At 44.6% G+C, this 21,237-nt stretch overlaps 1 protein-coding gene across 1 annotated transcript; it reads right to left on the reverse strand.

Annotated features, from left to right (window-relative positions):
• Positions 1–243: 243 nt before the first annotated feature.
• Positions 244–20,524, reverse strand: LOC126190220 (proteoglycan 4-like). The gene is made up of 2 exons (XM_049931007.1): positions 20,171–20,524; positions 244–5,636 (listed from the first exon to the last, which is right to left on the reverse strand). Exons 1-2 carry the CDS (start codon positions 20,522–20,524, stop codon positions 2,394–2,396), a joined length of 3,597 nt encoding a protein of 1,198 aa, XP_049786964.1. The 3' UTR covers positions 244–2,393.
• Positions 20,525–21,237: the final 713 nt, after the last annotated feature.

A 21,237-nucleotide genomic window follows, 5' to 3' on the forward strand; every position in this document is an offset into this window, starting at 1 on the left:
GAAATTGCACTTATTTGTTTGCCTGTACATGTAAATCACGTCTACCGATAGCTGTCCCGGTCGGATAATTCCTTCGTGATGCCTAGATTTTTTTCCTTAAAGTGTATGCGCTTTATCTTGATATTCACATAGTGTAGATTCAAAGTTTTTTCATACATAAAGTTGTCACCACAAAAAGGTAAAGGCTAACTGGAAATTTGACTGACAAATATTACAAAACAAGATATTTATTGTGTCCTCTCTTTTAATTACAAAGTTTATGACTAGGTAGTCATGACATGAGGTGGATGCAACTCCTACACTGACACGAAACAAACAACATACTGACTACACAACAGTAACAAATAAAAGGCCTCATTTACTGGCCACGTCAAGCAGAACATCACAGGTGCTATAAACACTGTTTAATGTATGTAGTGTGCAAAGTGAAAAATACTGAATAAAAAGTTACTAGATATACTATTGCATAAAAGAAGCAACTGATTGTACAACCAAAGAGATGTTCATATAAATACAGATGACATTTTATTCGAAAGCTTAACATATAAATCTCTGCCACAGCTGATTATATTGGTTTTAAATATTGATTAAATGTTAACTGTACATAAATAATATCACTGTTTATGTCGCAATGCTCTTAGACAGACATAAATTTTATAAATAGTTGTTTCTCATCTTATGTGATATATATGGCTAATTAACAACTGACTGCTCCCAAAAAGCAGTATATTACCTCATTCTTTTCTTTCAGAAGTGACAGCTTCGATGAATATGCTCAGGTACCATCAGATCTGAATAACTATTTCGTGAAACCCTGGGTAGAGGTTAGTCAACACTTACATAAAACTGTCTACAATCACGTAAAACACACATTTCCAGGAACAGTGTTACAGTTATTTACCTGGTGAACAATGAAGACTTTCCTTATGAACAACACGTATGAAAATGAAAAATGACAATCGCTATATACTGGCAATAAATTAAAAATGATAAATTAACTAAATAAATAAATAATAAATTAAGGCGAAATTTTGAAAACAAAATACAAAGTTCTGTTTCTCGCCTGACTTGCACTTACTGTTCCATATCTAGAAAAGTAGCTTAAGTTCCATCTTGTAACAGTACCCAACTGTGTGGTTGTTAAACGAGTAACGTTTTCACATGTATGTCGTACCATTTTCTAAATAATTTTGATGCATTTACAGTTAGTGAATCTGAGAGTAATAAGGAACATGAAGGCAATGTAAGGGGCGCTGGTTCTCCCATAACGTTCACCAGCGCCTCACCCTCGATTGCAACTATCTTTGAGGAAGAAACACTGACAGCAAATGTTGACATTTGAGCGTTTCCCTGTCCCTGACTGAGTATGTACTCAAGATACAGTTTGAGTAGTATATTTATGTCTCTACTGCTTGATAGTAACTAAAGACAACGCTATGATTCTGGTATTGTAACGCTGTTTCAGAACCGAGCACTTTTCCAGAGCTATATTAACGTAACTATGTAAGGGACAGTAGTTGCTAGGCTTTTTAAGAGATAACACAGGAATTGCGTGTAAAATAAGGTTATGTGCAAAAATTGCAGAAAAAATCCGAAAGATCACTTCTTGTTTGATAGTTTCCTGTTGATTTATTTAAAAGACTGAGTTAACAGCAGATTTTTAAACCTTCTATACTCAGCTGTGTTTCTGGTTTCTAGTTTCCAGATTATAACAACGGCGCCCGCTAGACTGTAAGGAACTGTATACTATGTAGCAACAACTGCAGAACAGGGATCTCCCATATAGAAAGAGAAAGGATTTTACACCGAGTATGCATAGGCCTACTGCTTTAAGGGAATGCAGAGCGCAACTTGAAAACGAACCTTTTTTATTGTTTGTTACAACAATGAGACAGAACCTAGAAGACCCTTAGCAATAGGAACAGAAGTCGATCTGGTGCTTGTAAAGGCACTCAGCTTCACCCAATATCGTACCAAAAGAAGTAACCAACGTAGAAAATTACCTAATAAAAGTAGGTTACCCATTGAGAAGGACGTTACAAACGTAACGAAATCAAGACAATATTTTCTGCTGATTCCTTTTCGTAAAACGTAATCAGACCACAAATAATGTTCGGACCAGTAGCATCAGCGGCGCGTTTTTAACACACTCGTAAATGTCGGTATGCACTTTTCCACCAATACTTCTTACGTTTCGACATTCGTCTCGTTTGTCGTGGCATCTTTTACTATGCCGCGAGATTGTCCATCTGCAGACCGTAGAACATCGTTACGTGGGAAGTATTCGAGCACTGTTCGTCCATAGGCATGACGGAGGAATCGGCAGAGTCCTTTGATGATGCGGGAGAGATGAAACTTACGGCTCACATGAACCACCAAAGAAGAAGCCGCTTTCAGAGCTGCCTCTCTTCTCTCTCCGTCGCCAGTAGTTGTTGCCCAGATGACGCAGTGCCGTTGGTGATGGGGACGTTATAGATGGGCTTGAAACCTCCAAACAACTGAGGTTTGAAGTTTTCAAAGTCGAATTTGGGCGGGGTGGCTTCAGAAATGTCATCTTTGGAGTTCGCTGGCGTGGGTACTGGAGAGTCCTCCCTGTCTTCGGCAGCTGGTGGAAAGCGAGTGTCAGGTACCACACTCCAGCCCTGGTTGGAGGGAGCCGCATCCACGTTGGCGCTCGCCTGGAATGGAGCCTGGAAATTGAGAGACGGAGGAGTAGATGACGATGGGAGGTCCTCTGGACGCTCCCGGTGATTGGAACGGTGGCTGCCACTGACTCCTCCGAGTTGAGGCCGGGTGTGCATCACTGCCGACACTGTGAATTCGGAGCCACCAGCACTAGGTTCCACTACCGTCTCCTGCATCGAAGGATATTTTTTCTGCGAGGTGGCGACTGTAGCTGTCGTTGTAGTACTTTCATCCTTGCTGACGGATGCCCACCTGTCGGTATTCCCCACAGTGGATGGCGAATGAGGAGGCTTCTTGGTGGCAAAAGGCTGGTAGTCTTGCAGGTAAGGAATGACTACATTGTCTTCAGTGTCGTGGTCGTCTCTGTCGCGACTCGTTCCGCCGCCAAAATGATCGTCATGTATCTCAGCATCGAGTGCTTCGGCGAGAGGTCTGTCTTCTTCGAGATGCGGTCTTTCCATGCGGTAGGGGAAGTCATCTGCTGTAACTGGAGCAACAGTTTCAGCACGGTGCGGCTTAAGCAGTGGTGTGTCTGTACGATCCCTGACTGGCTGCAGTAGAGGCAACTCCTCGGAGGCGGCAGCTGCCTCACGCTCTGCCTCCAGGTCAGCTGGAGGCAGTGGTCGTTGCGGACCGTGTGAGCCAATGACAACACCTGTGTCGGCGATTCGCTCTTCACTAGGTTTCACTGGATAAACAACGAACACGGGCCTGTTTTCAGAAGCGGCTGGGGAAACGGTAAATTCGTTCCTGGCGGCGGCGGCTACAGGAGGCGGCAGGAATGCCGACGAAGGCCCGGAACCACCTCCTGCACCCTGCATCATCTGCAGCGTTGTGATACGTCGGTTGTCGGGTCCCGCGCGGCGATGCACCAGTGGCGCTGGGGGTGGCAGTGGTTCTTCATCAGGGCGGTCACTGCGGCGGCGGTAGTGTGCTGCCGGTTGCATCGGTGGTGGCTGCAAACGCTGCACCAGTGGCTGCTGACGGTATGGGAAGCGACCGTCACCGTGCCCCGCTGTCGGCCGGAACTGTGGCAGGATGTTGGGAAGAGCTGCTCCTGGCGCTGCCGAGTGAGGCGATGGAGGCGGAGGCGGGGGTGGCGGTACTCTAGGTCGCCCATTGTGAGGCTGGGTTGCTGGAGGCTTGCCGCGATTGTAGCCACCAGCTGCTGCCGGTGAACCGACTACGTATGTCGGCGATGGGACAGTGTCCACCTTGGGACGTGCGACCTGATTATTTTGGGGTGAAGCGGGATGAGGAGGTGGTGGAGGAGGGAGAGGGTACCTCAGAGGAGGTTGCTTAGGACGGGTGTCCCACGAGAAGGGCGGTGGGCGAGAGGCTTCTGCTGGCGGTTGCAGCTCTGTAGAAGGTGGACGGACCTGTGGCCGGATCGGGATGCCAGCCGGGGGTGGTGCAGACAGTGGAACTTTCTGCACAGAGCTGATGAAGCTACCACTACCGTCGACCTTGCTCCCAGCTGCTGGAGTCGAAGAAGTGTCCGGAACTGGGCGAGAAGGTTGCTTGTCTTCAGGAAACTTGACTACACCTCCACTGGTGGTAGTAGGTTTGGCTGATGCTGCAGTCCACCTGTTGCCATCTTGTGGTGCTGGCTGGGGAGTAGGAGCACTCGGCCGAGGGGCAGGCTGTGTCTGGACAGCTAGAGCGCCAGAAGAAGCTAGCAGTGTCGCCAGCGGATTGGGCTGTACGACTACGGGGCTGGCAGTGGGGCGGATATGACCAGTCAGTGAATCTGCCGGCACTCTGTGAGTGTTAGTGGGAGTTGAAGCTGGCCTGTTAGCACCGTAAGGGAAGAACACGGTAGCATTCTGGGCATAGCCGGGTCTCAGGACTCCAGGTGCCGGCGGTTGTGGCCTCGGGGTAGGGGTACCACTGGGAGGACGTGTCTGCTCGACACCTTCACCCGGCCCAAATATCGGTCGGAAAGGTTCCTCGGCATAGGCGCCGTACGGACTCAGTCTGTCGGCATTATTCAGATACGAGGATTCGGTCTGTAGTTCGACAGATGGAACGAGAGGAGGGCGTGATGACGACGCTTGTGGACGCTGGTTGGGAGTCAATATGACATTGCTGGTTAGAGAGGGAGGTCGTCCCTGAGGTTTCAGAGGAGTGTGGGCATCGAGTGGCATCGAAGTGACGATGAATGGCGCTGATGTAGGCTCCTTATTATCTGAAGTAACATAAGTCACTGCCGGTCTCCTTGTGGTGGTAGTCGGAGTGGTGGTTGCGGCTGTGGTACTGGTAGTCGAAGAGGGCGAGTCTTGGCGGCGGGTGTCTTTCGTCGAGGGCTCGGTGGCAGTAGTGGTGGTGGTTGTGAATGTGGTACTAGTTGTTGCAGTTGTGACGGGCTTTACTTCTCGATTGTCAGTGGGGTAGATGTAGCCGTGGCTGATATCGTACGAGGGTACCCCATTCTCGACCGGTCTCGCGTGGCCAGACGGACTGGGCCCCTCTGGTGCCGTATCATAGAATTCGTAGTCGTAATTTTCATCGAATGGTGGCTCGGTGGTGGTTGTTGTCGTAGTTGTCGGAGGTTTTCTGGTCGTAGTGGTGGTTGTGGTGGTGGTAGTGCTGGTGGTGCTGATGGGAGTAGTGGTAGTGGTGGTGGGAGCCGGCCGCCTGGTGGTCGTCGTCGAGGAGGTGGCGGGGTGCGGCCTCACTGTGTAGTAGGAGGGCACGGGGGTGGAGCTGGTGGGCTGCGGCCGGACGACGCGGTGGCTGCCGCCCGTGCCCTGCACCTTGGTGTTGGCGTACGAGCTCGAGATGAGCGGGTACTTGAGGTCCTCCTCGGTGTACTTGTGGTTGCTGTAGCCGTGCACGATGCGCACGCCCGCCACCTCGTTGTGCGTCGGGGCGGCACTGCTGCTGCCGCGGATTGGCCCGTCTCGACGGTCCACGCCATCCCAGCTGTCCGCCTCGGTGTCGTCCTCCGCCTACAGACGGAAAAGATACATTGATGTATCAGAAACGTCAACATTTTGTAGAAATAATATCCATATGTATAATTTACATCTAGATTGAATATTCACATTAAAATTGTGTGTCGGACCAGGACTAGAACCTAGGACCATCACCTTCCAAGGGAAAGTGCTCTATCGACTGAGCTACCCAAGCAAGTTTCACGAACCGCAAAAGTCCCAGATTTGAGTTCTGGTCTGGGATACAGCTTTAATCTGCGAGGAAGTCTTTAGTTTAAATCTACATCCATACTCCGCAAGCCACTTTATGGTGTGTGTCTAAGGGTAGTTTGTGCACTACCTGCCACTTTCTCTCCTCCCTGGTCAGAAGCAAATGTCCCACGGGAAGAAGGAATGTTGGTAAGACTCCGCTTGAGCCAGAAGTCCTGTAATTTTACCTTCGTGCCATTTTCGCTAGATATACGTAGGAGGAGGCACTTTATGGGTTCACTTTTCCAGGAAACTACGCTCATCGAATTTTAACATTAAATCACACCGTGAAGCGAATCGGCTCACTTTTAACATGTGCTACTGGCGTTAGACGAGTATCTCTCCTAACGCTTTCGCGGGTACAGAACGCACCTGTAACGAAACGAGCTAAACTTGGTCCTTCTACATTTCTATTATCAATCATTTCTATTACGGATCGTGAACTGAAGAGTAGCATTTAAACTACGTTCGAACGAGTGCTTCGTATGTTACCTCCTTCCTGGACAGAAATGTCTGCCTAAGACTTCTGTCAATGAAAGTCTGCCATTCATAATATTAGTTCGTGTGTTCGTTACACTTTAAATCAATCGCTGTGAATACACTCTGATATATTCCGTGGATGTGACAGTTTTCAGCGCTTACTTGGCAATCGTGAGTCATTCCGTAATGGGTCTTTCTGCCCAATTATGCGCAACGCGTTAATTTTCTTTTATGTTGAAAGTCAACCGCCAATCCCTGCGACAAATATCGATGCTCTGCAAGTCTTTCTGCATCTCGTTACAATTTTCCAGCGTTGCGACTTCTCTGGTTACCATCTCGAGCTTTCGTAAGTGTACAAGGTGTGTTACAATTGAGGTGCTGAGAACCAAAGAGCCTAAAACACACAGTCATCGATTTTGAGATTGTAACACGTATGTAAGCTTCGGATATCCTCTTGATCTTACGGCGAACAAGCTTTATCTGTATATGTAGCTCCTCACTGTATGTATGAAAATTCACGAAAAGCTGTCGCACGGTGTTTTCAAATATTCATTTCCATTTGGACCCATAGCACAAAGCATAATTACGTTGTTCTGCGCTACTCTGTTGTTATATAGAGCAGTAATTTATTGTCTATGTCATGTACGTAGGAGTCATATTTCAAAATCAGAGGTGTATCGGCAGTTTTATCAGAACTTCAAAACACAGAATGTGCTTCATGAAAATGATCATAAACGAGGATCATGAATTGCCGTATAGGTCATAACTGTGTGTGTGTGTGTGTGTGTGTGTGTGTGCGTGTGTGTGTGTGTGGTATATTTCGTATCTATTCTTTATGTTCTGATTCTAGTTTCACATTGAATTACGAACTTTATAACTATCACTAGCCTGTAAAAGGAAATTTTGTGAATTAACACTAATAACTGTTATAATCTTAAATATTAATTAATATTTCATAACATGACATGGGTAGATTATTGTTTCATAAAAAATATTGGACATTAAGCCTTGGTTAAAAATCAGTTCAGATCTATGACACTGGTGATTTCTTTATAAAACTGTTTTTCACATACAACTGTTTTTCTCAAAATTTTGTTTTTGTGCTTTGGGCCTTTATGGTTCTCAGTGACTGTTAATAGGCTGACAGTATAAGGCAACAGAAGTAAGAACGCTGCAGTAAACATGTATCGGAAAATGAACCGTTTACGAGATAACTGGAATGTGTAGTTACGAACCGCAAGTGACTTCGGTGTGAAATATTGTCCTTGTTACTATATATGTATTTTAAATATAAACTTTTCTAATTGACCCAAAATTTTATCCGAGGCCAACGTTAACGGGAAATACAGTACTACTTCAGGAAGTCACACATCAGGAATTACTGCACACTCCCGCCTGTTAATGGAGGTGTTCAACGTGTCGCCTTCGTCTTTTTTGCGATACCTCATTTGTCTCTGCCGTGAGTTACGACTTTTTTCAAACACTCCCGAATCACCTCGTAAATCTCGACAAGACTATAAAATTCTCTGCTCCCTTTCTTCATCTTTATCAACAGGAGTGCTATACACATCACTCCTGAGGTGATCACAAACATGAACATCTAGAGGATGAAGGTCAGATGATCTTCAGGTCAAGATACGGTCTCCGCTCTAACTATCCATTTTGGACCAGGCTGGACCGTTAGATCTCGTTACCAGTAAACTCCCTACCCATTATTCTTTAAGGGATCGAACGGCAAGGTATAAGGGGCCATCGGTATGCCAATCAGGCAAAATCGCCGTAAGCAAGGAGGCAGTTATCCCAGGTGGAAGAAATCCGTAACTCCCTGCTGCACATCCTCATCCGACAGGAATCGCCGACTCTTCAACGCGTGTTTTAAGAGACCGAAGGCGTGATAATCGCGTGAGGGGAGGTCAGGACTACAGGGAGGGAGCTCGAGTGTTTCCCACTTGAGATGGCATAACTTCTGCACTACGAAATTTGGGATATATCGACGTGCGTTACCATGAAGCAGCTTGGCGCTTTAGTCAACAACGGTGGTTTTCGACGGCCGTGCTGCCCCATACACATTCTTCATTCTCTGGTGGATGTCTACCGGTGTTTGTCTTTCGGCAACCAAGTAAAGAAGAACACCACGTTGGATTTGTTTGGACGCATTTGATAAAAACGGCGCCATAGACCACGTTGCCGCATGTACCGCACGCGCTTCGGAAAGACACGAATGCCACACTAATCCGTTGTCTACATGTCGGTACTTTTATACCCGCGTGGGAGTCGCGCTACGCTGCATATACGTTGAAGCAATGCCCTCAAGCGGAAACCTTTTGAATGCCCTTAGATACTACAGCTTCAAACGTATGATTACTTTTCAAATGTCCTCATGCGTTAAATAATTGATGTTAAGCGTGTAAGTGAGAAAAAGTTCAGAAATTATATGAAATTATTGCTTAAAGTTTCTTGGAAGTTGCTAACTGCTCTCATTGTCAAACATTGGATCAGTATAGCCTGTGTAATTTGCCCTCCCATTTTAAACAAGGCTAGTTTCTCACGTATCTCAATGTTCATGACGTCATGTCTCAAGAACTATGTGTCATACAATGATATAATTTTGTAGGTAAGTTTAGTGGTGTATTTGGACACTGTCAGCAAAGTGAGTTGCAAATACACTTCTGGCCATTAAAATTGCTACACCACGAAGATGACGTGCTACAGACGCGAAATTTAACTGACAGGAAGAAGATGCTGTGACATACAAATTATTAGCTTTTCAGAGCATTCACACAAGGTTGGCACCGGTAGCGACACCTACAACGTGCTGACATGACGAAAGTTTCCAACCGATTTCTCATATATAAACAGCAGTTGATCGGCGTTGCCTCGTGAAACGTTGTTGTGATGCCTCGTGTAAGGAGGAGAAATGCGTACCATCACGTTTCCGACTTTAATAAAGGTCGGATTGTAGCCTATCGGGATTGCGGTTTATCGTATCGCGACATTGCTGCTCGCGTTGGTCGAGATCCAATGACTGTTAGCAGAATATGGAATCGGTGGGTTCAGGAGGGTAATACGGAACGCCGTGCTGGATCCCAACGGCCTCGTATCACTAGCAGTCGGGATGACAGGCATCTTATCCGCATGGCTGTAACGGATCGTGCAGCCACGTCTCGATCCCTGAGTCAACAGATGGGGACGTTTGCAATACAACAACCATCTGCACGAACAGTTCGACGACGTTTGCAGCAACATGGACTATCAGCTCGGAGACCATGCCTGCGGTTACCATTGACGCTGCATCACAGACAGGAGCACCTGCGATGGTGTACTCAACGACGAACCTGGCTGCACTAATGGCAAAAAGTCATTTTTTTGGTATGAATCCAGGTTCTTTTTTGCAGCAGCATGATGGTCGCATCCGTGTTTGGCGACATCGCGGTGAATGCACATTGGAAGCGTGTATTCGTCATCGCCATACTGGCGTATCACCCGGCGTGATGGGAATGGGGTGCCATTGGTTACACGTCTCAGTCACCTCTTGTTCTCATTGACGGCACTTTGAACAGTGGACGTTACATTTCAGATGTGTTACGACCCGTGGCTCTACCGTTCAACGATCCCTGCGAGACCCTACATTTCAGCAGGATAATGCACGACCGCCTGTTGCAGGTCCTGTACGGGCCTTTCTGGATACAGAAAATGTTCGACTGCTGCCCTGGCCATCACATTGTCCAGATCTCTCACCGATTGAAAACCTCTGGTCATTGGTGGCCGAGCAACAGGCTCGTCACAATACGCCAGTCACTACTCTTGATGAAATGTGGTATCGTGTTGAAGCTGCATGGGCAGCTGTAGCTGTACACGCCATCCAAGCTCTGTTTGACTCAATGCCCAGGAGTATCAAGGCCGTTATTACGGTCAGAGGTGGTTGTTCTGGGTACTGATTTCTCAGGATCTATGCACCCAAATTGCGTGAAAATGTAATCACATGTCAGTTCTAGTATAATATATTTGTCCAATGAATACCCGTTTATCATCTGCATTTCTTCTTGATGTAGCAGTTGTAATGGTCAGTAGTGTATTTAGCAGTAAAGAAATAGAAAATTAGTACGTCATGCCTGATGCTGAAGTTTTACTGCACGAACAACGAAAATGTAGTAGGCAATAAACATTTTTCGTTTCATCATTTTGTGGGACGGGAGGGGGGGGGGGGGGGAGGGTCAGCGAGAAAAGGAACCTATCGAAAAAGTTTGATATACTGTGTGAATTTTGTTGGAAGTGGCTAAGTGCTGTCGTTCTCAAATACTGGATGAATATAGTCTGGAAAATTTTGGTGCCGTGAATTTCACTGCCATAGGACTTGTATACAGTTTCTAAATGTTACACTTGTCTTACTATGTTAAACCTCACGGTTTTAAAGGGCGGCAAGAAATTTCCAAACAATGTACACCTCTGCAGAGAGTAAGAATCTTTCAGTACACAGCTGCCTAGGCTGTGGCGAAGCCATTTTTACGCAATATTGCTTCTTTCTTTCCGTCTTTTCAGGATGATGGGACATAGGTTAAGACATTGAAGAATGGCTTCCGTGATACTTTGTAATTAAGCAAAATCTATGGGAGAAGACTTAGATTCGAATGTCATCATCATGTTCTTTGGGCTTTTGTCCCACTTCTATGCGGAGTAGGCATCGTTACTACGGATTTGGCGATGTTAGCGTCAGAGACTGGCTGGATGCCCTTCCTGTCGCCACCCCGAACCCCCTGGGACGGAATGAGTGCACCCCAGCTGTCTGCGTCTAGTGTAGGCCATGAAATAGTTCTAGTTAGTTCGAGTCTACACACCGCGTGAGTCCCAGCGTGTCACCGAGGCGAAGCCGCAGACTTAGTCTCTACCACAGAAACATTCAGTACATAGCAACCTTATAGTGAACATAGCGGACTTCTACTTCAACAGCCTTGAGGCTACATGGACTGTACAGAAGAGAGCGTGTAACACAGCACATGGAAACTTAAGTTAAGTAGTTCTTTGTTTAAGATAAAGAACCCAGTTATTAACTGCATGCAGTTGTGTTATAGAACGAGCACACCGACCACCAACCAACATCCTCTCCTTGTTTCCCATAGTACAGTTCTAGAGACAACGAAATGACATAAAAGCTGTTTCCCATAGTTCAGTTCTAGAGACAACGAGATGACATAAAAGTGCCTAAAGAGAATACAACACCCATGGTGTGCTTGATGCACAAAATGGCGATCTTCCCTTATAGTGGTCAGATGTGGTATACCAGAACCTTGATGATGAGTATGCCTGCTGTCATATTCTCATATACTACAACACCGGACTACTGCCACATCCAAATGCCCCATAAATCTGGGTACTTTATGTTTCGACCAGCCGGTCAAATGGAGACCCACAACGAAGTCACTTTCAAATTGTGTTAGGTGCTGACAATGCTATCTCACACGACTACACAGCGTCTCTTTGTCCTTCACAGTGTTCACCCAACATCTGACATTGTTAACGTCGCTTATACACGCCCCCGCACCCCCCCCCTCCTCCAGACAACATTTAACACGAATAACAGTAATGCGCTGTCGTGGCCGTTCTAGTTATGGTTCAAATGGCTCTGAGCACTATGGGACTTAACATCTGTGGTCATCGGTCCCCTAGAACTTAGAACTACTTAAACCTAACTAACCTAAGGACATCACACACACCCATGCCCGAGGCACGATTCGAACCTGCGACCGTAGCGGTCACGCGGTCCCAGACTGAAGCGCCTAGAACCGCTCGGCCACATCGGCCGGCTTCTAGTTATCACAGAGAATTGCAACTCTACTCATTGACATACTCGCAGATGGCGAGTGCGTGTGCAAGGTTTGGCACCTGTCAGTGTCTTTTGGGTGTTCCACTTTTTTGTCAGGCAATGCATTTTTCTTGGTGTTGCAGTGCTAACAAATTTCTATTTCCAGGAATGCTTTTCTTACCATTACCAGTCTGTATTTTGGATCCTGTCTGTTTTGACACTTATCGTTTATTTTGCTGTCCGAGCAGTGAAACACGTCTACTATTGTTGGCATCTCATTTCGCAATCTAATTTCGCCTGATTTGATCCTACCACATTCCATTATCGACCTTGTTTTATTTTTATTTCCGTTCATCTTATAATCTCTTTTCAAGACACTATCCATTTCGTTCAAGTGATCATCGAAGTCGTTTGCCATCGCTAACACAATTTCAACATATATGAATATCAAGAGCTCAGATGCAAGGCCATAAGAGCAAAAATCAGAACGTTGAGAGGTTGAAGGAATATACAAAGTTTTAGTGGCATAAGCGCAGATATTTTTATTGTCGACTGAGGGTAGTGTACTGAACAAAATTCCATCAATACTTACTTCACTTGCAGATTAATAATTGTAGCTATTATGAGTGGTATGTTTTTAGATTGGTTAGTACCTCCAAGTACTAGTGACACAAGCCAGCCATTATTTTATTTTCCCTGGATAGCAGGTCAGGTACTGAAGTGTTGACACGTGGACTCAAAACGGGTAGTCTATACTGACACGCGTAGTCCTCTTCCTGGTGCAGTTACGGCCGTGCAGAAAACATCAGGTAGTAATTTAATGTGAAGTGTTTGCAGGAAGACTACTCGATGCAGAGTAAAAACTAACACACTGGAGTGGGTAATATTAAGGTATCGATGATCACAATATCTGTTACTATACCCCCAACACCATGTGTATATGTCTGTATAATGGAAACAAACTTGAAGACAGTATTATAGAAAGTGAAGAGCAAGTAGGTGAATATGTGGTGGGGATACGATGCTGTGAGAAGAATTTGACAGAACACTGAAAGCCGGAAGTTGAAAGAACGCATCTGGAACAGAAGACACTCCCTCGGAATTACTGAGATACTTGGAAGAGCCAAATTTGTAAGATGTATGAGAAATACCCTCAGACTTCAGGAAGAATGTAATAATTCCAATTTAAAAAAAAAGATAGGGCTGACAGATGTGCCTATTAGAGAACTATCAGTGTAATGAGCCATTATTGCGAAATGCTGGCGCGAATTGATTGCAGAAGAATGGAAAAAACTGGTAGAAGCCGATCTCAGTGAACGTCAGTTTGAGCTCCAGTGAAACGTAGGAATACGTGAGACAATACTTAACCTACCCTATTACGGAAGATAGTTTGTAGTGAGGCAAATCTACATTTACTGCATTTGTAGAATTACAGAAAACTTTTGACGATGTGGACTGCGACAAACTCTTTGAAATTGTGAAGGTAGCGGGAACAAATCAGAGACAGGGAAAAGTTTACTACGACTAATGCAGAAATCAGACTTCAGTTATAGAGTCAAAGGAGTACTTGAAAGGGGAGGAGTACTCGAGAAAGGAGCGAAAGAGGGTTGTAGTAATTCGCAAAGTTATTCAATCTGTGCACTGTGCAAGAAGTAAGGATACCAAGAAGAATTTTGGAAAGGGAATTAAGTTTCAGGGAGAAGAAATAAAAACTGTGAGGCTTTACCGGCGACTTTAAAATTCTGTCAGGCACGGCGATGTACAAGCGACGGCACTTGAATTAAATGAATATTGTACGGAAAAGAGGTTGTAACATGAACATAAACTAAAGGAAACGGATGGTAGTGAAATGCAGTCGAATCAGATCAGGCGATGCTGCGGGAATTAGATCAGGATATGAGAGACAGCAAAGGACTTGGAAGAGCAGTTGAACGGAATGGACAGTGTCTTGAATGGAGGATATAAGATGAACATCAACAAAAGCAAAACGAGGATAATGGAATGTAGTCAAATTAAGTCGGGTGATGCTGAGGGAATTAGATTAGGAAATGAGACACTTAAAGTAGTAAAGGAGTTTTGCTATTTAGGGAGTAAAATAACCGATGATGGTCGAAGTAGAGAGGATATAAAATGTAGACTGGCAATGGCAAGGAAAGCGTTTCTCAAGAAGAGGAATTTGTTAACATCGAGTATAGATTTAAGTGTCAGGAAGTCGTTTCTGAAAGTATTTGTATGGAGTGTAGCCATGTATGGAAGTGAAACATGGACGATAAATAGTTTGGACAAGAAGAGAATAGAAGCTTTCGAAATGTGGTGCTACAGAAGAATGCTGAAGATAAGGTGGGTAGATCACGTAACTAATGAGGAGGTATTGAATAGGATTGCGGAGAAGAGAAGTTTGTGGCACAACTTAACTAGAAGAAGGGATCGGTTGGTAGGACATGTTTTGAGGCATCAAGGGATCACAAATTTAGCATTGGAGGGAAGTGTGGAGGGTAAAAATCGTAGAGGGAGACCAAGAGATGAATACACTAAGCAGATTCAGAAGGATGTAGGTTGCAGTAGATACTGGGAGATGAAGCTTGCACAGGATAGAGTAGCATGGAGAGCTGCATCAAACCAGTCTCAGGACTGAAGACCACAACAACAACAACATGAGAAACTAGAAGTAGTCGATGAGTGTAGCTATTTGGGCAGCAATATAACTGTTAACATCGAATTTAATTTTTTGTGTAAGGAATTCTTTTCTGGAGGTATTTGCATGGTGTCACCTTGTTAGAAAGTGAATTGTAGACGATGAACAGTTAAGACAAGAAGAGTACAGAAGCTTCTAACATGTGGTTATAACAGATAAGAAACGAAGCGAGTACGAGTATAATGTTCGGGTTGCGTACTTCACAAATCAAGGCGCCGCTGTTACAACATTGCTAACGCGCTTCCTTCGTTGCCGCTATATTTCTGCAAGTATGATGGGTCTAGAACTGTGGCGCTTCGGTCGCTTCACACTCGTCGACTCGTTCCCTCTTGTTGAAGCATGCAGGAGTGTAAGGCTAGGCGTGACTTATTGTTAGTACGGAAGATGGGTACACGGTCTTGCTGTTGTGAAGTAGTGCTGACAAGGCGAAATGACCGGTTGTCGGAATCAGATGGGCTTTAACGAATCTGTATTTGTGAGACTGTAAGACGAAAATTAATTAATGCGAAGTACACAATTGCAAATGTGTTCCATTAGAGGAGGAATGATATCTAGAACAAGTTTCAACTGTAGTCCACGCTTCTGATGAAAAACATGCAAATTTCGTCCAGTACAAACAAAATGATTCTATTCGTGTTTATTCCATGTCCACCATGAGAAAACATGTGCGCTGTTTCAAGCGGAAACTGGTCACAGAGCAACGTCACTGTTATACCCTTGCGACAAAAATCCAGCTATTTCTGTATTCATTTGTTCATAGTAACTTGAGTTTATGGGCTAACAGCGAGTTGTGTATGTTATTATTAATTTCTCTAATTTATTTTAATAATGTATCACCATTTAGAGGTTACACTTCATCCTTGTGTCACGTTTTCTAGTACTGTCGATGTTGTTGTGGTCTTCAGTCCTGAGACTGGTTTGATGCAGCTCTCCATGCTACTCTATCCTGTGCAAGCTTCTTCATCTCCCAATACGTACTACAGCCTACATCCTTCTGAATCTGTTTAGTGTATTCATCTCTTGGTCTCCCTCTACGATTTTTACCGTCCACGCTGCCCTCCAGTACTAAATTGGTGATCCCTTGATGCCTCAGAACATGTCCTACAAACCGATCCCTTCTTCTTGTCAAGTTGTGCCACAAACTCCTCTTCTCCCCAATCCTATTCAATACTTCCTCATTAGTTACGTGATCTACCCATCTAATCTTCAGCATTCTTCTGTAGCACCACATTTCAAAGGCTTCTATTCTCTTCTTGCCCAAACTATTTATCGTCCACGTTTCACTTCCATACATGGCTACACTCCATACAAATACTTTACTTCCTGACATTTAAATGTATACTCGATGTTAACAAATTTCTCTTCTTCAGAAATGCTTTCCTTGCCATTGCCAGTCTACATTTTATATCCTCCCTACTTCGACCATCATCAGTTATTTTGCTCCCCAAATAGCAAAACTCCTTTACTACTTTAAGTGTCTCATTTCCTAATCTAATTCCCTCAGCATCACCCGACTTAATTCGACTACATTCCATTATCCTTGTTTTGCTTTTGTTGATGTTCATCTTATATCCTCCTTTCAAGACACTGTCCATTCCATTCAACTGCTCTTCCAAGTCCTTTGCTGTCTCTTACAGAATTACAATGTCATCGGCGAACCTCAAAGTTTTTATTTCTTCTCCATGGATTTTAATACCTACTCCAAATTTTTCTTTTGTTTCCTTCACTGCTTGCTCAATATACAGATTGAATAACATCGGGGAGAGGCTACAACCCTGTCACACTCCCTTCCCAACCACTGCTTCCCTTTCATGTCCCTCGACTCTTATAACTGCCATCTGGTTTCTGTACAAATTGTAAATAGCCTTTCGCTCCCTGTATTTTACCTCTGCCACCTTCAGAATTTGAAAGAGATTATTCCAGTCAACATTGTCAAAAGCTTTCTCCAAGTCTACAAATGCTAGAAACGTAGGTTTGCCTTTTCTTAATCTAGCTTCTAAGATAAGTCGTAGGGTCAGTATTGCCTCATGTGTTCCCATATTTCTACGGAATCCAAACTGATCTTCCCCGAGGTCGACTTCTACCAGTTTTTCCATTCGTCTGTAAAGAATTCGCGTTAGTATTTTGCAGCCGTGACTTATTACACTGACAGTTCGGTAATTTTCACATCTGTCAACCCCTGCTTTCTTTGGGATTGGAATTATTATATTCTTCTTGAAGTCTGAGGGTATTTCGCCTGTCTCATACATTTTGCTCACCAGATGGTAGAGTTTTGTCAGGACTGGCTCTCCCAAGGCTGTCAGTAGTTCTAATGGAATGTTGTCTACTCCCGGGCCCTTGTTTCGACTTAGGTCTTTCAGTGCTCTATCAAATTCTTCACGCAGTATCATATCTCCCATTTCATCTTCATCTGCATCCTCTTCCATTTCCATAATATTGTCCTCAAGAACATCGCCTTTGTATAGTCCCTCTATATACTCCTTCCACCTTTCTGCTTTCCCTTCTTTGCTTAGAACTGGGTTTCCATCTCAGCCCTTGATATTCATACAAGTGGTTCTCTTTTCTCCAAAGGTCTCTTTAATTTTCCTATAGACAGTATCTATCTTACCCCTAGTGAGGTAAGCCTCTACATCCTTACATTTGTCCTCTAGCCATGCCTGCTTAGCCATTTTGCACTTCCTGTCGATCTCATTTTTGACACGTTTGTATTCCTTTTTGCCTGCTTCATTTACTGCATTTTTATATTTTCTCCTTTCATCAATTAAATTCAGTATTTCTTCTGTCACCCAAGGATTTCTACTAGCCCTCGTCTTTTTACCTACTTGACCCTCTGCTGCCTTCACTACTTCATCCCTCAAAGCTATCCATTCTTCTTCTACTGTATTTGTCAATTGTTCCTTTATGCTCTTCCTGAAACACTCTAAAACCTCTGGTTCCTTCAGTTTATCTAGGTCCCATCTCCTCAAATTCCCACCTTTTTGCAGTTTCTTCAGTTTTAATCTACAGTTAATAACCAATAGATTGTGGTCAGAGTCCACATTTGCCCCTGGAAATGTCTTACAATTTAAAACCTGGTTCCTAAATCTCTGTCATACCATTATATAATCTATCTGATACCTTTTAGTATATCCAGGGTTCTTCCACGTATACAGCCTTTTTTCATGATTCTTAAACCAAGTGTTAGCTATGATTAAGTTATGCTCTGCACAAAATTCTACCAGGCGGCTTCCTCTTTCATTTCTTAGCCCCAATCCATATTCACCTACTATGTTTCCTTCTCTCCCTTTTCCTACTCTCGAATTCCAATCACCCATAACTATTAAATTTTCGTCTCCCTTCACTACCTGAATAATTTCTTTTATCTCATCATACATTTCATCAATTTCTTCGTCATCTGCAGAACTAGTTGGCATATAAACTTGTACTACTGTTGTAGGCGTGGGCTTCGTGTCTATCTTGGCCACAATAATGCGTTCACTATGTTGTTTGTCGTAGCTTACTCGAACTCCTATTTTCTTTCTTCATTATTAAACCTACTCCTGCATTACCCCTATTTGATTTTGTATTTATAACCCTGTATTCACCTGACCAAAGGTCTTGTTCCTCCTGCCAACCAACTTCGCTAATTCCCACTATATCTAACTTTAACCTATCCATTTCCCTTTTTAAATTTTCTAATCCACCTGCCCGATTAAGGGATCTGACATTCCACGCTCCGATCCGTAGAACGCCAGTTTTCTTCCTCCTGATAATGACGTCCTCCTGAGTCGATACAGACTCGGTAACGCCTCGAAACTGAGTATATGTCAACGTAATTGTTAGATATTTTCTGAATAGATATGAAGTTTTAAAATACATTTACAGCAATCTTCGAAAAAATTTTACCCATACAAATGTATACATAAGCAGAATAATATTCTCTGCTAACTTATCATTCGTAATATTCGGCAGGTCGGACATTTTGCATTTCAGTCTACACTTGTGAATGGCTAAAAAGCCGAAATCATGATTATGTGAAGTAAATAAATAGTAATTTAAAGTTTAATGGCGTAAATCTCATTCAGAACGGTTGTGTACGTAGCGGGAATGCTGCGAGTCAAGGCGGTTATACTTGTGAACTCGTGTACTCGCTCTCCTTTCTGAGCGAGTCAACTGCAGTAGCGCCCGGCAACAGACTCTGCTGCAGCGGAGACTCACGGGTCGTGTCTGCGGGCACATGGAGACGGCGAGTTCGAACATGACGTCACAGCACTCGTTGCCGAGTTTAAAGCGAGTGTACGGATCTTAGGACAAGTATTCGCAGTTGCGGATATAAAGCGCCTTCAACCTATGTTAGAATGGCGATAGTGAAATTTGCGCCGGATTGGGACTCGAACCCGGATTTTCTGCGTTACGTGTGCGGTTGCCTTAACTGCTTCGGCTATCCGTGCACGAATTACAACCAGACCCAAACTTCCATATGTCGTTGTCGTCCACGTGTCACAACCTGCACTCCTATGTTGTGTATACTCCCGCATATTTATTGAGAGTGGAGAACATGGTATTGGCGAATAAATGCACAATAGCAATGCCTGTCTTATTTAACAAGTACAATGCAATGTTAAATCGGACATGCAAGCATGCAAGTCCGAAGGAATACTGGATCGTAATTCTTAAAAAGACAGGCAGTACTTTTTCGCGTACGGAGCTCATTTCTCATGACAACTGCGAAAGAATACTGAAGACTGGGTGGATGACTCGAAGAAAGAAAGGAAGATTAGGGTTTAATGTCCCGTCGCCAATGAAGTGATTAGATACAGAGCACTAGCTCGGGTTACGGAAGAGTGGGGAAGGAAACTGGTCGCCATCCCGGAATTTGCCTAGAGTGATTTAGGGAAATCACGATAAACCTAAATCTCGATTGCTGGATGAGAATATGAACCGGCGTCCTCCCGAATGATAGTCCAGTTTGCTAACCAGTGCACCACCTCGCTCGGTGGGTGGATCGAATAACTCATTAAGACTTACTGAATTGAAGTGAAAAAAAAAACAAGAAACAATTTTGTGCCACAGCTTGAAGGGATCGGTCGATAAGACACATCCTGAGGCTTCAAGGAATTGTCAGTTTCGTAGTGGAGGGAAGTGTAGGTGTTACAAATTGTAAAGGGACACCAAGGGTTGAGTACAGTATGAGAGTTCAGCTGGGTGTAGGTTGCAGTAGTTACATAGAAATGAAGTGGCTTGCACGGGATAGAGTAGCTTGGAGAGCTGCATGAAACCAGTGTTCGGACTGAAGACCACAACTACTTTGGTCTTCTGTTATGAGGTAATGTTTGCCATGTCTACCTCCTCGTCTTCGTAGAAGTAGTCGCCGTCCCCGTGAGAGGCAGCACCGGCGCCGGTGGCGGTGACGGCGCGCGTGCAGAAGTCGAGGGAGCCGGTGAGCGGGTCGCGCTCCGCGAAGAAGGGCCGCCCGCCGTTGAAGCCGAAGAGGCCGGGCATGCGGTAGCCCTGGTGCGCCGCGCCCTCCGCCACCAGAGGCGCTGCCGTAGGCGCATGCGCAGCTGCAGCAACCTCTTGGTCGCCGTCGTCAGTCGCGCTCGCACTGGAGCCAGTCTGCGGATTCGCAGCTGCCGACGACAGCGCAAAGAGTACGGCAGCCGCCGACAGCAGTGCCTTTGCGGGCTTCGCCCACCTCATCTTCTACCTGCAACAAATACACATTAGCGCTGCAGCACACAAGTCTTAACCCACCAGCATGTTTAAAAATAGCGCACACTTCCGCTGTAGAGTGGAAAACCCTCCTAGAATTACTTAACGTGTCTTTCAGTTGTATACTTTCATATTACACTCACGAGAAGAACACGGCAAGTACCATCAACCCATTTCCCAGGAACTTCGCTCAATGGAAAAGGAGTCAAAATAAGCGAAAGCGTGTTTCGGCTTGTCGGTAGATACTCTGACCGTCGTTTTTTCAGAAACGGTAAAGTTTCAGAGGTATTTTCGATGTACTTTATGTGTGTTTTACGACGCGATAGCCGGCCGGTGTGACAGAGCGGTTCTAGGCGCTTCAGTCCGGAACCGCGCTGCTGCTACGGTCGCAGGTTCGAATCCTGCCTCGGGCATGGAAGTGTGTGATGTCCTAAGGTTAGTTAGGTTTAAGTAGTTCTAAGTCTAGGGGACTGCTGACCTCAGATATTAAGTCCCATAGTGTTAGAGCCATTTGAACCTTTTTTGAACGAGGCGGTATTTTAGACGAAATGATGGTTCGGTGGTTAGTGTCACGGCTTCTTAATTTTTCGCACCATGTTTGAAAGCCGATATTGTTTTTATACATTATATTTTATTTTACTTTTATTCTTTTCATTTATCCATTAATGTCCGTAGAACGTTACTACACCAGTCTTTCTTAT

This window comes from Schistocerca cancellata, chromosome 1, assembly GCF_023864275.1.
Source record: "Schistocerca cancellata isolate TAMUIC-IGC-003103 chromosome 1, iqSchCanc2.1, whole genome shotgun sequence".
NCBI lineage: Eukaryota > Metazoa > Arthropoda > Insecta > Orthoptera > Acrididae > Schistocerca > Schistocerca cancellata.